This window comes from Silurus meridionalis, chromosome 24 (assembly GCF_014805685.1).
Source record: "Silurus meridionalis isolate SWU-2019-XX chromosome 24, ASM1480568v1, whole genome shotgun sequence".
Lineage (NCBI taxonomy): Eukaryota > Metazoa > Chordata > Actinopteri > Siluriformes > Siluridae > Silurus > Silurus meridionalis.
The window spans coordinates 18,358,543-18,373,972 of NC_060907.1; the positions used below are offsets into that span (position 1 = coordinate 18,358,543).

The window sequence follows — 15,430 nt, forward strand, 5'->3', positions numbered from 1 at the left end:
TAGAGGCACACAATTGTATATGACGTCTTCAGGTGCAGGAGCATGAAACTTCCCCCTCACTTGAACTAGGAGGCTCGAAGCCTGTGCCAGCATGACCACTAACACCCTTGTAGGTGAATGAATCTCCACAAAATCTAGTGGATCATCTGCCTAGAAGATTGGAGGATACTATAAGAGCAAATGGAGACTAAATGTGGAATGTTCAAAAGAAGCACATACAATCCTAAGGTCAGGTGCACGTAAACTATATACTATTGCAGTGATATTAATACGTAATAAAAAAATGTAATTGTAGAATAAAGAATAAAAACAGCATAAAAGAATGTAGTAAATAAATAAATAAACACAATTGTCATGTATAGAATGCAACTGGAATTACGTTAAGCGAATGCACTTCGATGACAATTTCCCCCCATTTTTTCTTAGCGTTAGAATTCCAGCGCTACCACTTGACTCCCACGTGAGCTCTTTCGCTTGCTCGATTTTAGCTAACCCCTCTCGCGATATGTTTCGGTATTTTCCTCATGCGCTCGTTTTCATCGATTCTACCAGAGCGAGAATCCTTTCTGCATGAGCCGCTACGTCCTTCACCACGCCGCCGCCGCGTGTTTATTTATCAGCTAACGCACGCTGTGTCCATATGTTCAGCTAATTAAATCACAGTGCTCCGATCCGCCGAATTGGAAATGTGTTAATTACCCCGTACCTCTTCCGTTTATCTAGATTTTAATCCCTTTGCATCATTTATTCAACTTCATATAGTTTAAATTCCGTTTGTAACCTAGCTAGCTAATTTTGCACCTGGTACTGAGTTAATCGGCTGTATACGTCTTTTACGGGTCCTCATAAAGACTTTGTGTTTGTAAAATCTGTTTGTAGATCGGCCTTAAATCCGAGCCACGGTTTACAGTTCGCTGGATGAGAGAAAACCGTAAAATGATGCTATCTTACATTAGTAAAAAAAAAAATTTATATATCTTAGTTAGCCTGTAGCATTAATCATTTAGTATCATTTAAAAACACCACAAGGCACAGCTTTTATCATAGCCCTTTTCCACGTCTACGCCTCACGCACTTCACCTTGAAGGTCAGCTTCTGCGCTATGCCGTGCTCCGTCACTCTCCTCCGCTGCACCCTTTTAAGAAAGGAAGGCGCCCGAGGCGCTGTATTTGGGCAGCTGCCAGACTTTCTTGTCTTTCCTTTTTTTTTTTCCGTCCGAAATGTCAGATGATGGAGAACCGCAGCCTCGCTCCGAATATTTTAATAACTCTGTTTAGATCCTATCGTGGCTAGCGACACGTATAAATTACAGCTCAGAAAAAGGGGGGTGGGGTGGTGGCAACATGCCTGGGAACACCACACACAGCTTACTGAAGGCTGTGTTCCTTGTTTTTGTGAAATGGTCTGCTAAATCTGACAAGGCCGGAGTGATTCATAATCAGACACGCCACTGTGTTTCCTTTTGCCGTCTCGTTGTTTAGGTGGAAATTGATTTAAAAAAAAACACACACAAAGGCGTGCACGATGTCACGTCCATAACCTCTGCACAACTGTCAGAGCGCTAAATAGTAGCCGTCAGGATTCTTTGGAAAAATACAAATCGCTTGAATAAGTGTTTTTGTCAATTAGGCGAAACGGAATAAAAACACACTGATGTGTTTCTGTGAAGTGTAAATGGAATAGGATGTAAGAAAACAAACTCGTAGCCACAGGCTGTAATTGGTGTGTGTATAAGTGAGGACGAATTGCGGGCTTGATTGTGTTTATGGCACCTCAGGTGTATTGTTCAATATATGTGAGATTTCCTGACAGACGTCACGATACAATACGACAGTGCGTCCCACCATTATCCTTACCATTGCCAACGATCAGCGTAACATTATGACCACCTGCCTAATATTGTGTTTGTCACCCTTTTGCTGCTTAAACAGTCTGGACCCATCAATCAATAACAGTTTAAACTTCTTTAGCAGTTTGAGCTACAGGAGCTCTGTTGGATTGGACCACACGGACCAGCCTTCGCTCCCCACGTGCATCAGTGAGCCTCGGCCGCCCACGACCCTGTCGCCGGTTCATCGATGTTCCTTCCTTGGAGCACTTTTGAGATTTAGACCACTGCAGACCAGGAACATCCCACAAGAGCTGCAGTTTTGGAGGTTCTGATCCAGACGTCTAGACATCACAATTCGTGAAACTTATTCAAATCCTTACGCTCGCCCATTTTTCCTGAACTTTAAGGACAAATTGTTTACTTGCTGCCCAATAAATGAATCCACACACTAACAGGTGCCATGATGAAGAGATAATCAGTGTTATTGACTTCACCACTCATAATGTTATAATGCCATAATGGTATGCCTGATCGGTATATGTATATAAATAAAACTGTGTATCATCTCTGGGAGTCACATGATAAAAGAACGAACGACTAGTCAAGAGGTAGAATCATCAATTCTGTTTCCTGTACTTATGGAAATTTTGCGATGTTTTGCTCATGCTGGTCCAGTAAAAAATGACTCACCAGTAGAATCACTCTTGGAGATGGCTTGTTCTAAACAAACGAATCGTTCATAAAAGACTTATCACTACTACAAACCTGGAGGCACTTGATCTCCTTTGGGATGAATGTGAAAGCTGACTGCAGCCCAGGCCTCCTCACCTCATACATATACATACAATTTCAACCAAATACCATATGTTGGAGTTATGGCAAAAATATGCTATGATTGCTTCAAAAACTGAAGTATGCTAATTTTGTAGGTAGGCAGGTTCAACTCGCTCTACACACCTGTGTGGATGAGGACTTGCATCAGCGTCTGCGACGGATTCTCGCACTACGCTGCAGAAACCAGCGGAGGAAACTATTTCTGGCGGGTTTGGAGAACACTTCCATCAGAAACTGGCGTTAGGTGTAAACACAGACTACCTTTGTTTGGCTACCAAGCTAGGTTAGATATTGTTATAAATCAGTGGAGGTATCTTTATGTAAGTTAGCCACGGTGGGGAAATAATTATTTGATCCCCTGCTTATTTAGTTAATTTACTTCCTTCGCAAAGAAATTAACATTCTAGAATTTGTATGGTAGAAGACATAAAAAATCAAACTAAAAACATTAAAGAAAGGTTATTAATTCATTTGTATGTGATTGAGTGAAATATGTATTTGATCCCGTACCAAATTAGCAAGACTTCCACACACCCAAATTAGTCCTGTACCTTTAGGAAAGTTCTCCTAATATCAACTCGTTATGTGTATGAAAGACACCAGCCACAGAATCAACCTCTTCCATTCAAACCTCACCACCCCATGGGCACGACCAAAGAGCTGTGAAAAGACGTCAGGGGCGAGATTGATAACCATCAGATTGTTGTCTACATTTATTATAAAGATCTAATCTACTGAACTGTTCTACTTATTTGAGCATACTTTAACAAATGTCTTCATTCTTTCCATACTTCATTTATTCGCTCCCTCGATATGCGGAATTTTCCGGATTTTCTCCTTTTAAGAGAAATTCTTGAAGCAAGCGCTAAAGAATCCATATCGTCAGACTGTCGTGAAAATGGAGGTGGCGGCGGTTTCACAAGATCTAAAGTTTTATAGCGCACTACAAATCGTATTTTTGCAACAGAAAATCGTATTTCCTTTACAGAACGAGTAACCACAGTTACACTGCGCTAACTTTGGTTTCTTTTTATTTTATATCCCTGGCATTTTTTTTGTATGTTTGCAAGTTTAATAACAATATTAATGAGACTAAACAAACGGTCCACCACTTAATACGTTTGTGAGGGAACTCAGATTGTAACTATGTTCCGCATGTAAAAAGGTACACAAATGCTGAAATACTGAAAATACTGAAAGCCCTGTACCGAAACGTTTGGTACGAATACGCATCATTACACTCGTAGTGAGAGCTATAGTTAATTCTAAAACTTTACTTTGATTAGCTTAGTGATTAGTGTCTGTCCCTCACACATTGCTACCTGTTTAAAATTAAGCCATGCCTCTATAAATAAAGTGTTTTTATTTTATTTTTTACATTCGTTTTAATACATAAATGTCTTTTTATATTCAATCAGCTTCAGGCACTCTACAAATACAAAAAGGGCATAGTAAGGGAAAAATCCCTGTATGATGTATCTCGATCTAAGATGTGGCTTATCTAGAGGAGAGAATGCGTTTTATTTATTTATGTTAAACCGAATTAATTATGAATAAACACCGTGAACTGTAAGCGTATCAGATGAGTGCTTGGTCAGCTTCTCCTTCAAGCCTCTCACATTGTTTTTTTTTTCTCACAGCGAGATATGATGCCTGGAGGAACTCTTGGAGAAAGTCTTGATCTCGCAATACTTTATCAACCTGATCGACCCCCATGACCTTCAGCCTTCGTCCACACATTATGCCTTACAGTCTTTTCTTGGACTTCAGGCTTTTCGGAAACTTTATAGAGTTGAAACTTTCCACTGACACAATGGTGGACTTTTTTTTAAATCCAAATGTCAGCTGATGATGTCATAATCGACTAATCAGGCGCTTTACACTTGGGCACTTAGAATCCTAACATACACTGGCGATCAAAATTAGAGAACATTTTATAAACAATTGGACAATTCTAAAATAATGTAATTTTCACTGCTCAACAGTTGAAGGAGTTTTTGTCCTGTCTATACCATGCTACCAGAACACCTTTTCCACAAAATAACTAAGGCATTTAAAAAAAACAACAACATTATTTTGCAGAAAACACACTGATCAAAATTAGAGAACAACAATGACTGTAGCATGGCAAAAGATTACAACAAAATTTTCTAAAGGTTACAACAGTCAGCAATTAGTAGGAAGTGTACAGGCCTCTGCTCTGAATGACTTCAGCACATCTGCGGCCACAGGACAGCACTAGTCTCTCACACTGCTCTGGTGTGATTTTGGTCCACTCTTCTTCCAGTCTCCTCCACAGTTCGGTGACTGTAGTGGGTTTCTTGGCCATAACTTTGTCACCAAGGATTTTCCAGAGGTTCTCTATTGGGTTGAGATCAGGACTCTGGGCAGGCCATGCCATTATTTCAATGTTTTCAGTTTCAAGGAACTGCTTTACCCGTTTTGCTGTGTGACATGGAGCGTTGTCCTGCATGAACACTGCGGCCTGATTGGGTGATGAACGCAGGGAAGGAACCATATGTTGTTGAAGAAGGTTCTGATAAACATTTGCATTCACTCTGCCATGTAGCTGTATAAGAGGCCCAACTCCTGCTGCAGGAAACATGCCCCAAACCATGACACCTTCTCCTCCACTTTTCACTGACTTCTTTACACACTTTAGGGTTCAGTCTTTTTCCAGTTTGTTGCTGAACATAATGTTTCCCATCGGACCCAAATAAATTAAACTTGCTTTCATCACTGAAGTGAACTTTGGACCAGTTCTCCTCTGTCCACACAACATGCTTAGTCTAGCCTTTTGATTCTTTCTGCTAATGAGAGGTTTAGTCACTGCAGAGTGGGCTTTCCGTCCAAATGCTCTTAAACGTCGAGACACTGTATGACGAGACAGATCCTTACACTGTTCAGTGCTGAACTGGTGAGCAATTCCAGCTGCAGTGTGGAAATGATTGCCTATTGAGATTCTCTGCAGTATCCTGTCCTCTCATGTATTTGTCTTCCGTGGACGACCAGCCTTCTTGGCGGACTTAAATGAGATTGTGATGTTGTAAAGATTGAATATTCTTGAAATCACAGATTTGGAACGACCAACTTGTCTTGCTATGGCTAATAGGGTCATCCCTTTGGCCTTCATCTGGACAACCTGCTGCCGGAGGCTTTCAGTCACTTTAGAGCGGCCCACCATCTTGCAGAGTCAGTGAAACTGGAAGTTAGGCTGCCAGTTAAATAGGGGTTGACAGATAATCAAGGAAATTAGCACCATGTACCAGATTAACACCAATAACTGGGAGGTATCTGAAAGTGTTTTCTGGAAAATAATCAGTTTGGAGCCATTATCATTAGCTCTAGAGAGGAAGTTGAATACAGATCTCAAAACTTTGGAGTCTGAAGGTCAGGTTTTCCTAGTTTTAGAGTTTGGACCTTGTCCAGAGTGCACAGCTCTAGTTTTCAGATAAGGTTTTTTTCTTCTTCTGCTAGATCCCAAGTCCAGAAACAGTTTTATCCACAGTTCTTCGGGCTGTATCCTGTCTGAACCTTGTCCAGAGTGCAGAGCCCTAGATTTAAAATCTTATCAAGAGTCTCTATATTCAGATTAGTAAACTAAAGCGAACTGAGGTTTATCCAAAAGCCATTGGTGTAGGGTGGGAGTGTAATCTAGAGAATCGGGGTTTTCTAGAGCTTAAGTACAGGTACAAGTACAGGTTTTAGATTAAACCAAAGTTTGGAGTTTGCTGATGTCATATTTGACCAATCAGGTGCTTCATACTTAGACTCACTCTAGGACACTCATTCCATTCCCCAAAACATGCTATGTGCACCCCACTTTAAATTTCCTTTAATGGTTGTCTGTTTTTGGTTTATATCTCATTAATTTTTCTAGTTTGAGTTTTTACCTTGTCCAGAGTGCACAGCTCTAGATTCTAGATTTTATTAAAAGTTTGTAAATTCAAGTACAAGGGGTATCAAGAGGCCCTTTGTGTAGGATGGGATAATAATCCATTGTGTTTTCTAGATCCAAACTCCACAAATAACGTTCTATATGAAACCAAAGTTTAGAGCTTGCTGCTGATGTCATAATCGATCAATTAGGTGCTTCACACCTGGACTCACACTTGGAGACTCATTACAATCCTAACACACACTCGGTACCCCCCATTCGCTTTTAATTTCTTTTAATGGTTCACACCTCAAAGATTTTAAACGCTCAAGGGTTCTTCAGTTGTGTCTTTCAGGGAGCTGTGTAGAAGTTTCTGGGTAGAAACCTTCAACCGAGTGCTTCGTTAAAGAGCTTAAATTATCAAAAGAACCCGGAAAAAAATCCCTGAAGATTTTTACACCGATTTTATATGTCTGTTTGGTCCACACACACACACACACACACACACACACACACACACACACACACACACAGAGCACAGAGTGAAACACAACACTTTAAGGACACGTGGCTTGTAAATATCCAAGGAAAACTGGACGGAGACACACACACACACACACACACACACACACACACACACACACACACACACATTTTTTCCACACACTTCACACAAAAGTTAAAAGTGTGCGAAGATAAACACAGGACATCTCCGGGTCTGCTTTCACTTCCTGTTTTTGCACATTCTTTTTCATCCATATTGGATGAAGGGTGTGAGTTTCCCCTCCCTCCACCCTCCTCTTTAATTAAATATCAGAGAGACTCATTTCATGCCACATTCTCACTGCTGCTGAGTGTGTATATACACACACACACACACACACACACACACACACACACACACACACACACACACACACGAACACATGCACACACGCACACACAAACACCTTGAGAAGGGCTCTGGCTGTTTACTTTAAGCAGTTGCTCTCTCTCTCTCTCTCTCTCTCTGTGTGTGTGTGTGTGTGTGTGTGTGTGTGTGTGTGAATACACTCGAAGTCTTCCTGTCCCACTGTGAGCCGAGTTCGATATATAAACTTCCTCAGAAACCTTCACTACTTAGCAGTGTTCTGCCCCATCACCCAGACCAGGTCTTCAATCTTTGCCCTAGTTATATATAAAGGAGACCAAGTGCCGGGTTCTGAGTGATGTTCAGATTTGATTAGAAGCTTAGATTTCAAGTCCAGAAATCATCTTAATATTTCTAGAGTTTGGTTCACGGTTCTCAAGTTTGAATCCACTCCAAATTCAAGAAATAATTTTCTAAATATTTCTAAAGTTTGATCCACAGTTCTCAGGAATCCAATTTACCTCCACAGACATCCCTCAGCAACTAACAGTCATAGTATTTCAACTGTTTTTTTTTGCCTCCAGAAACCAGTACAGCCTGAACCCTACATCATCTGCAAAATGATCGCCCTGCATCATATGTTCAGGTTTTTCTATCATTACAACCTATTATATTTGTTGCCTATAGCCTACAGCCTAAAGCTGGTCTGAGGTGAAAAACCCGAGAGACGCTCAGGAAGAAAACTTTCACAGCTGAGTATAATGCAGACTAGCACCTAAAATATGTTCTCTTGTAGTTCCTGGGGAGAACAACTTCTGTTACTGCTGCTGCTGCTACTGCTAAAACTATTATTACCACTACTTCTACTGCTATTTTTGCTCCTACTGCTAGTACTATCGTTACCACTACTCCCATTGGGGGTTTTCCCTCACCACATCCATAAACCTCCTCTTGGTCTTCCTCTTTTCCTCCTTCCTGGTGGCTCCATCCTCAGCATTCTCCTACAGATATACCCCATGTCCCTCCTCTGCACATGTCCAAACGCATGTGCTGTCCCTCTAATAAACTCATTTCTAATCCTGTCCATCCTCGTCACTCCCAACAAAACCTCAACATCTTCAGCTCTGCTACCTCCAGCTCCACCTCCTGTCTTTTACTCAATGCCACTTTCTTTAAATCATACAACATCTCAGGTCTCACCACAGTCCTATAAACTTTCCCTTTCACTCTCACAGATACTCTTCTATCACAAATCACTCCTGCTATCACTCTTCTCCACCCACTCCACCCTGCCTGCACTCTTTTCTTTACTTCTCTAACACACTCTCCATTACTTTGCACTGTTGACCCCAGGTACCTGAACTCCTCCACCTTCTCCACCTCTTCTCCCTGCAACCACACCACTCCACTGCCCCCCCCTCTCATTCACACACATGTACTCTGTCTTACTCCTACTGACTTTCATTCTCCTTCTCTCCAGCACATACCTGCTCTTCTCCACCTTAGAAGTAGTAGTAGTAATAATATTAATAATAAAACAGAATATTACTACTGTTAAAATTAATAAAAATACTAGTAACAATAAGAAGAAGTAGAAAAAGAATACTATGATTACTTATAAGATGAAGAATGTATTATTACTACTACTGCTATTACTACTATTAATAAGCCCTTGAATATATAAGATGAAAATTATATCTATGTACAAGGCTAAAATTGATGAAAACCGCTAGTCTGTGTGTGTGTGTGAATACACTCAAGTCTTCCTGTCCCACTGTGAGCCGAGTTCGATATATAAAACTTCCCTTAGAAACCTTCACTACTAAGCAGTGTTCTGCCCCATCACCCAGACCAGGTCTTCAATCTTTGCCCTAGTTATATATAAAGGAGACCAAGTGCCGGGTTCTGAGTGATGTTCAGATTTGATTAGAAGCTTAGATTTCAAGTCCAGAAATCATCTTAATATTTCTAGAGTTTGGTTCACGGTTCTCAAGTTTGAATCCACTCCAAATTCAAGAAATAATTTTCTAAATATTTCTAAAGTTTGATCCACAGTTCTCAGGAATCCAATTTACCTCCACAGACATCCCTCAGCAACTAACAGTCATAGTATTTCAACTGTTTTTTTTTGCCTCCAGAAACCAGTACAGCCTGAACCCTACATCATCTGCAAAATGATCGCCCTGCATCATATGTTCAGGTTTTTCTATCATTACAACCTATTATATTTGTTGCCTATAGCCTACAGCCTAAAGCTGGTCTGAGGTGAAAAACCCGAGAGACGCTCAGGAAGAAAACTTTCACAGCTGAGTATAATGCAGACTAGCACCTAAAATATGTTCTCTTGTAGTTCCTGGGGAGAACAACTTCTGTTACTGCTGCTGCTGCTACTGCTAAAACTATTATTACCACTACTTCTACTGCTATTTTTGCTCCTACTGCTAGTACTATCGTTACCACTACTCCCATTGGGGGTTTTCCCTCACCACATCCATAAACCTCCTCTTGGTCTTCCTCTTTTCCTCCTTCCTGGTGGCTCCATCCTCAGCATTCTCCTACAGATATACCCCATGTCCCTCCTCTGCACATGTCCAAACGCATGTGCTGTCCCTCTAATAAACTCATTTCTAATCCTGTCCATCCTCGTCACTCCCAACAAAAACTTCAACATCTTCAGCTCTGCTACCTCCAGCTCCACCTCCTGTCTTTTACTCAATGCCACTTTCTTTAAATCATACAACATCTCAGGTCTCACCACAGTCCTATAAACTTTCCTTTCACTCTCACAGATACTCTTCTATCACAAATCACTCCTGCTATCACTCTTCTCCACCCACTCCACTGCCCCCTCTCATTCACACACATGTACTCTGTCTTACTCCTACTGACTTTCATTCTCCTTCTCTCCAGCACATACCTGCTCTTCTCCACCTTAGAAGTAGTAGTAGTAATAATATTAATAATAAAACAGAATATTACTACTGTTAAAATTAATAAAAATACTAGTAACAATAAGAAGAAGTAGAAAAAGAATACTATGATTACTTATAAGATGAAGAATGTATTATTACTACTACTGCTATTACTACTATTAATAAGCCCTTGAATATATAAGATGAAAATTATATCTATGTACAAGGCTAAAATTGATGAAAACCGCTAGTCTGTGTGTGTGTGTGTGCATAGAGCTGTGTGTGCATGACACTGTTGTTATTAGTGTTGCACTATGACACCCTGTTATCAGGCTTCACAATGCTTCATGTTCTCACCAGAGCCGGGTGTGTAATTGCAGCGCGGCGCTCTGTAATTTGTCCTAATGATTATTTACGATTTGCAGCGTAATCACGCCCAACTCGTGCAGAATATCATTCAGATTTAATTGCCCTCCGTGGGAAATTCCCTTCCGTTCCCTTTCCCTTCTGCACTTCATTATTTTGGCGTCGGAAAATGAAACGAGCTGCTGTTTAGTGCGCTAATTTGAATATTAATTGGCCGTATTCCCCTCGCGTGCGGCCGCTTAATCCGGGGATCGAGAATATCGGCACGCCGCTGGACGAAACGCTAAACGGGAACGCGCGCCAAACCGAAAGCTGCTAATAAAAAGGCTAATGAGAGGTTAATCTCGGAAAGGAACACAAGAACCTTGATTCGTTATGCAAATGAGATTTCGGGTTAAGATCCGAATGAGCACAAGAACACTTTTGTTCACTTTTTCGCTCGACACAGCGCTCGATGCTAGCCATGACTGCGCAAGTATTAGCCAGCGGTATACGTTAATAATAAACTAAAATGACATGGAGCCGAGACGCTAACGGTTCTACCTTTAATTCCAGTGTATTCAATCATTGGACATTGTAATTGTTAGCTTAAACACAGCTAGCATATAAGCAGGTATTAAACTAGCTAGAATGGCAATGATGATTGTAGACACCGCGTGAAATCTGATTTGTCTCGTGTTCTTCACCTCGTCCGTGTGATCGCACCTCTCTTTCACTCCTTGCTCGGTTCATCTTTATTCGTTTGCTTATCGCTCGATCATGACTCGGGTGGCTGTGTCCCGATCCAAAAAAAACGGCCTTAAAGATCGATTAGGTGGAGCGGAATGACTATCCCACCATCGTTTTTATTTTTTTTTTTTCCACAGCATGCTTTCAAAAGTGGCTGTCAAAAGCTCTGAGACAACATGGATCAATAGTGCTAACTGAATCAAACACACACACACACACACAGCTTTTAGTTTTCAGCATCATGCTAAAACAAAAGTATAGGCTAAAACATGAACTAGCTTGTAGCAAAAAGTAAAGAAAAAACAAGCTAGTATTATAGCGAATATAGAGAAATTAGCTTGAAAGCTAAAATATGGCTGTCAAAACTTTTAAAACATTTAGTATTTTTATGGTTTTTGAGGCAAAAACAAACAATAGCACAACAATATAACAGTAAATGATTTGAATAAAGTGTAGAAAAGGAAAGGTGTCTGTGATCAGACTGCCTCAATCCCCCCAGTGACACATGGAGGTGGAAGTTTAATGGTTTGAGGTTGTTTTAGAGCAGAGAAGGTTGGAGATTTTTCCAGAAAGTGAAAGGAAACCAACATGGCAACCAATTCCTTTCTTCAGCATTACACCATGCAATTCAGCCTGGACTAAATACCAAACCAATAAAGCATAAGTCCAAACAGTCAGGAATGTTATCTATCATGGAACAACCTGCCCAGTCACTGCTCTGAGATGAACTGCATCACAAAGAAATCTCCAACTAGGGAAGAACCTCTTTGGCAAAGCATTTCAGCTGAATGTTTGGAGGAACAAACTGTTTGGATCCCAAGTGTGTGAAAAGCTGCAGTTCATGCTGAGGGAGGATTTTTCATGAAAATAAAGTGGAACATCTGGACATTTATATATTTGTTTGGGTCTTCATACCATTACATGATCTAGTTTGTGACATTAAAGCAAAAGGAACATGCATGTGTCCCTCATAAACCTTCAAAAATGCTTCACACATGCTAGCATTATACAGTAGTTGAAAAACTCAGAACAGCCATGGATTAGCATTAACGTAACCAGGCTAACAGATGTTTAGCATAATGTAGGCCGAAAGCATCCAACATCTTGTGATATTGTGTTAATTTCCCAAGGCGGCAGTATTTTTATTTTATTTTTATTTTTTCCACAGCATGCTTTCAAAAGTGGCTGTCAAAAGCTCTGAGACAACATGGATCAATAGTGCTAACTGAATCAAACACACACACACAGCTTTTAGTTTTCAGCATCATGCTAAAACAAAAGTATAGGCTAAAACATGAACTAGCTTGTAGCAAAAAGTAAAGAAAAAACAAGCTAGTATTATAGCGAATATAGAGAAATTAGCTTGAAAGCTAAAATATGGCTGTCAAAACTTTTAAAACATTTAGTATTTTTATGGTTTTTGAGGCAAAAACAAACAATAGCACAACAATATAACAGTAAATGATTTGAATAAAGTGTAGAAAAGGAAAGGTGTCTGTGATCAGACTGCCTCAATCCCCCCAGTGACACATGGAGGTGGAAGTTTAATGGTTTGAGGTTGTTTTAGAGCAGAGAAGGTTGGAGATTTTTCCAGAAAGTGAAAGGAAACCAACATGGCAACCAATTCCTTTCTTCAGCATTACACCATGCAATTCAGCCTGGACTAAATACCAAACCAATAAAGCATAAGTCCAAACAGTCAGGAATGTTATCTATCATGGAACAACCTGCCCAGTCACTGCTCTGAGATGAACTGCATCACAAAGAAATCTCCAACTAGGGAAGAACCTCTTTGGCAAAGCATTTCAGCTGAATGTTTGGAGGAACAAACTGTTTGGATCCCAAGTGTGTGAAAAGCTGCAGTTCATGCTGAGGGAGGATTTTTCATGAAAATAAAGTGGAACATCTGGACATTTATATATTTGTTTGGGTCTTCATACCATTACATGATCTAGTTTGTGACATTAAAGCAAAAGGAACATGCATGTGTCCCTCATAAACCTTCAAAAATGCTTCACACATGCTAGCATTATACAGTAGTTGAAAAACTCAGAACAGCCATGGATTAGCATTAACGTAACCAGGCTAACAGATGTTTAGCATAATGTAGGCCGAAAGCATCCAACATCTTGTGATATTGTGTTAATTTCCCAAGGCGGCAGTATTTTTATTTTATTTTTATTTTGCAGCGAAAGATATCTAAACACCCTGCTGAAGCTGCGATAAATCACCTCAAACTCTCCACAGCCAAGAAATGTGCGGAATGCTCTTGAGCGAAAACAGTGTCAGGGGGGAAAAAATGACATATTTAATTTTTTTGTGATTGTTTGGCTGAAACATTTCGAAACATCTGGCAACCGAGATGGGAAAGTATGTAGCCAGTATTAAAAGCATGGCGCCGTCCAAAATAAACACCTCAGGAATGGGATTATTTCAACATTTTTTACTGCATCTCACATGCAAGCATTGACGGCTAGTTAGTGTTGCTAACCCTTGTAATGGCTCTGTCCCAAATCCATAGTGTCTTTACTAAGAATTCTACATACTTTAACCTCCTAAGACCTGAGCTTTGGTTTGGCTTGCATTTTAGATGTCTTCCAGTTATTTGGGGTTAGGAAGAACCAATAATTATAATAACCATATATTTTCTTTGAACATGAAGCTCTTCTTGGAAAAAAATGATGTCACTTATGTGGACACTCGGTCTGTATCTACAGAAAACAATAAAGACACCATTGTGCACAATGTCCACGTATGTGGACACCCAGGTCGTAGGAGGTTAAGATCACTTGGGTGTTGTCCTAATACACTAACATGACATTGTGTTCTCTATTATGTTTTTTAGCGAGCGATCAGGCGCCTGATGAAAACCCACACCACAGCTCACGTGCAGAACCTGTTGGAGACACACTCCGGGCTTCGGGCTTCAGGAGCACCCCAAGTGCTGTATCACTTCTCAGTACAGTATACACAATGCTAATGTTCTGGAGGTAACCCCTGAACACACCCCTGAATTTGGACGCAGTAAAGACTCTGACACCTTATTCCTTTCTTATCTTTTTTTTTTTCTCCATGAACTTGTAACACATTTTTATTTTCTGACTTTTTTTTCTTGCCACTCGCTCTATAATGCTACTCAGTTCTGGAGTCAACAAAGTGAACCCTGAGATGTTCCTGGTGTTTCCATACAGATGAGGGCAGATTTAAACGGTGTAGGTGATGATTATGGGGGCGGGGCTATGCTCCTGAGGGAGGACGATTGACAGCTCGAGGGCACGCCAATGACCCGCGAGTTTCTGACAAGAAAAGGAAAAAAAAGGAAGGTGGAGGAAATACACGGAGAAACATAAAGAACATTCTGGAGCACAGATTTGAATCAGGTTAAGGATGACCTTTAATGTCTAAATATTCATTAGTATTAAAATGACTATACAGATGAAGCAGAGCTCGATTCAATCAGTGAGGTGGTTTGAAATGTGTACACACGTTTTAGTCTAGACAGACAGACAGACAGACAGCTGGGAAGGGTGGATTGATCAAGAGGGACATTAAGACAAACGAATACAGAGCTTTCTTTTAAGTTTGCTTCCATTCAGAATGTACTGTGCAAGATAAATAGGCAGACAGACATTTTATGTAAGTAGACAGATAGACATATGGATAGTTAAACAGACATAAAATAGAACTACATCAGACAAAACATGGACAGACAAAACTATGGACCCAGACATATTGGTGGGTGAATGAAAAGTACATATAAGCAGTCATATACAATAGGTAAGTGGACAGACATATAGTTAGGTAGGTAGACAGACAGAAATGTAATACTTGTACATTATAGACATAACACAGACATACATATAGTCAAGTCAAGAAGCTTTTTCTTTTTGACAGACATATAGGTAGTTAAACAGAGAGACAGACAGACATGTAGGCATGTAGTCAGACAGACATGTGGGTAGAGACAGAGGTACAGACAGATATACAGTGCCCTCCACAATTATTGGCACCCCTGTTTAAGATGTGGTCGT

The 15,430-nt window shown here is 40.4% G+C and overlaps 1 protein-coding gene across 2 annotated transcripts in view; it reads left to right on the forward strand.

The window, feature by feature from the left end:
- The window catches only part of gpc5a (glypican 5a), a 111,365-nt gene extending 95,935 nt beyond the window's left edge, over positions 1–15,430 (forward strand). For both annotated transcript variants that reach the window (XM_046837331.1, XM_046837332.1), the window contains one exon: positions 14,245–15,430. In XM_046837331.1, coding sequence (XP_046693287.1) covers positions 14,245–14,393 — 149 coding nt within the window. In that variant the 3' untranslated portion in view covers positions 14,394–15,430. The remainder of the gene's footprint in view (positions 1–14,244) is intronic.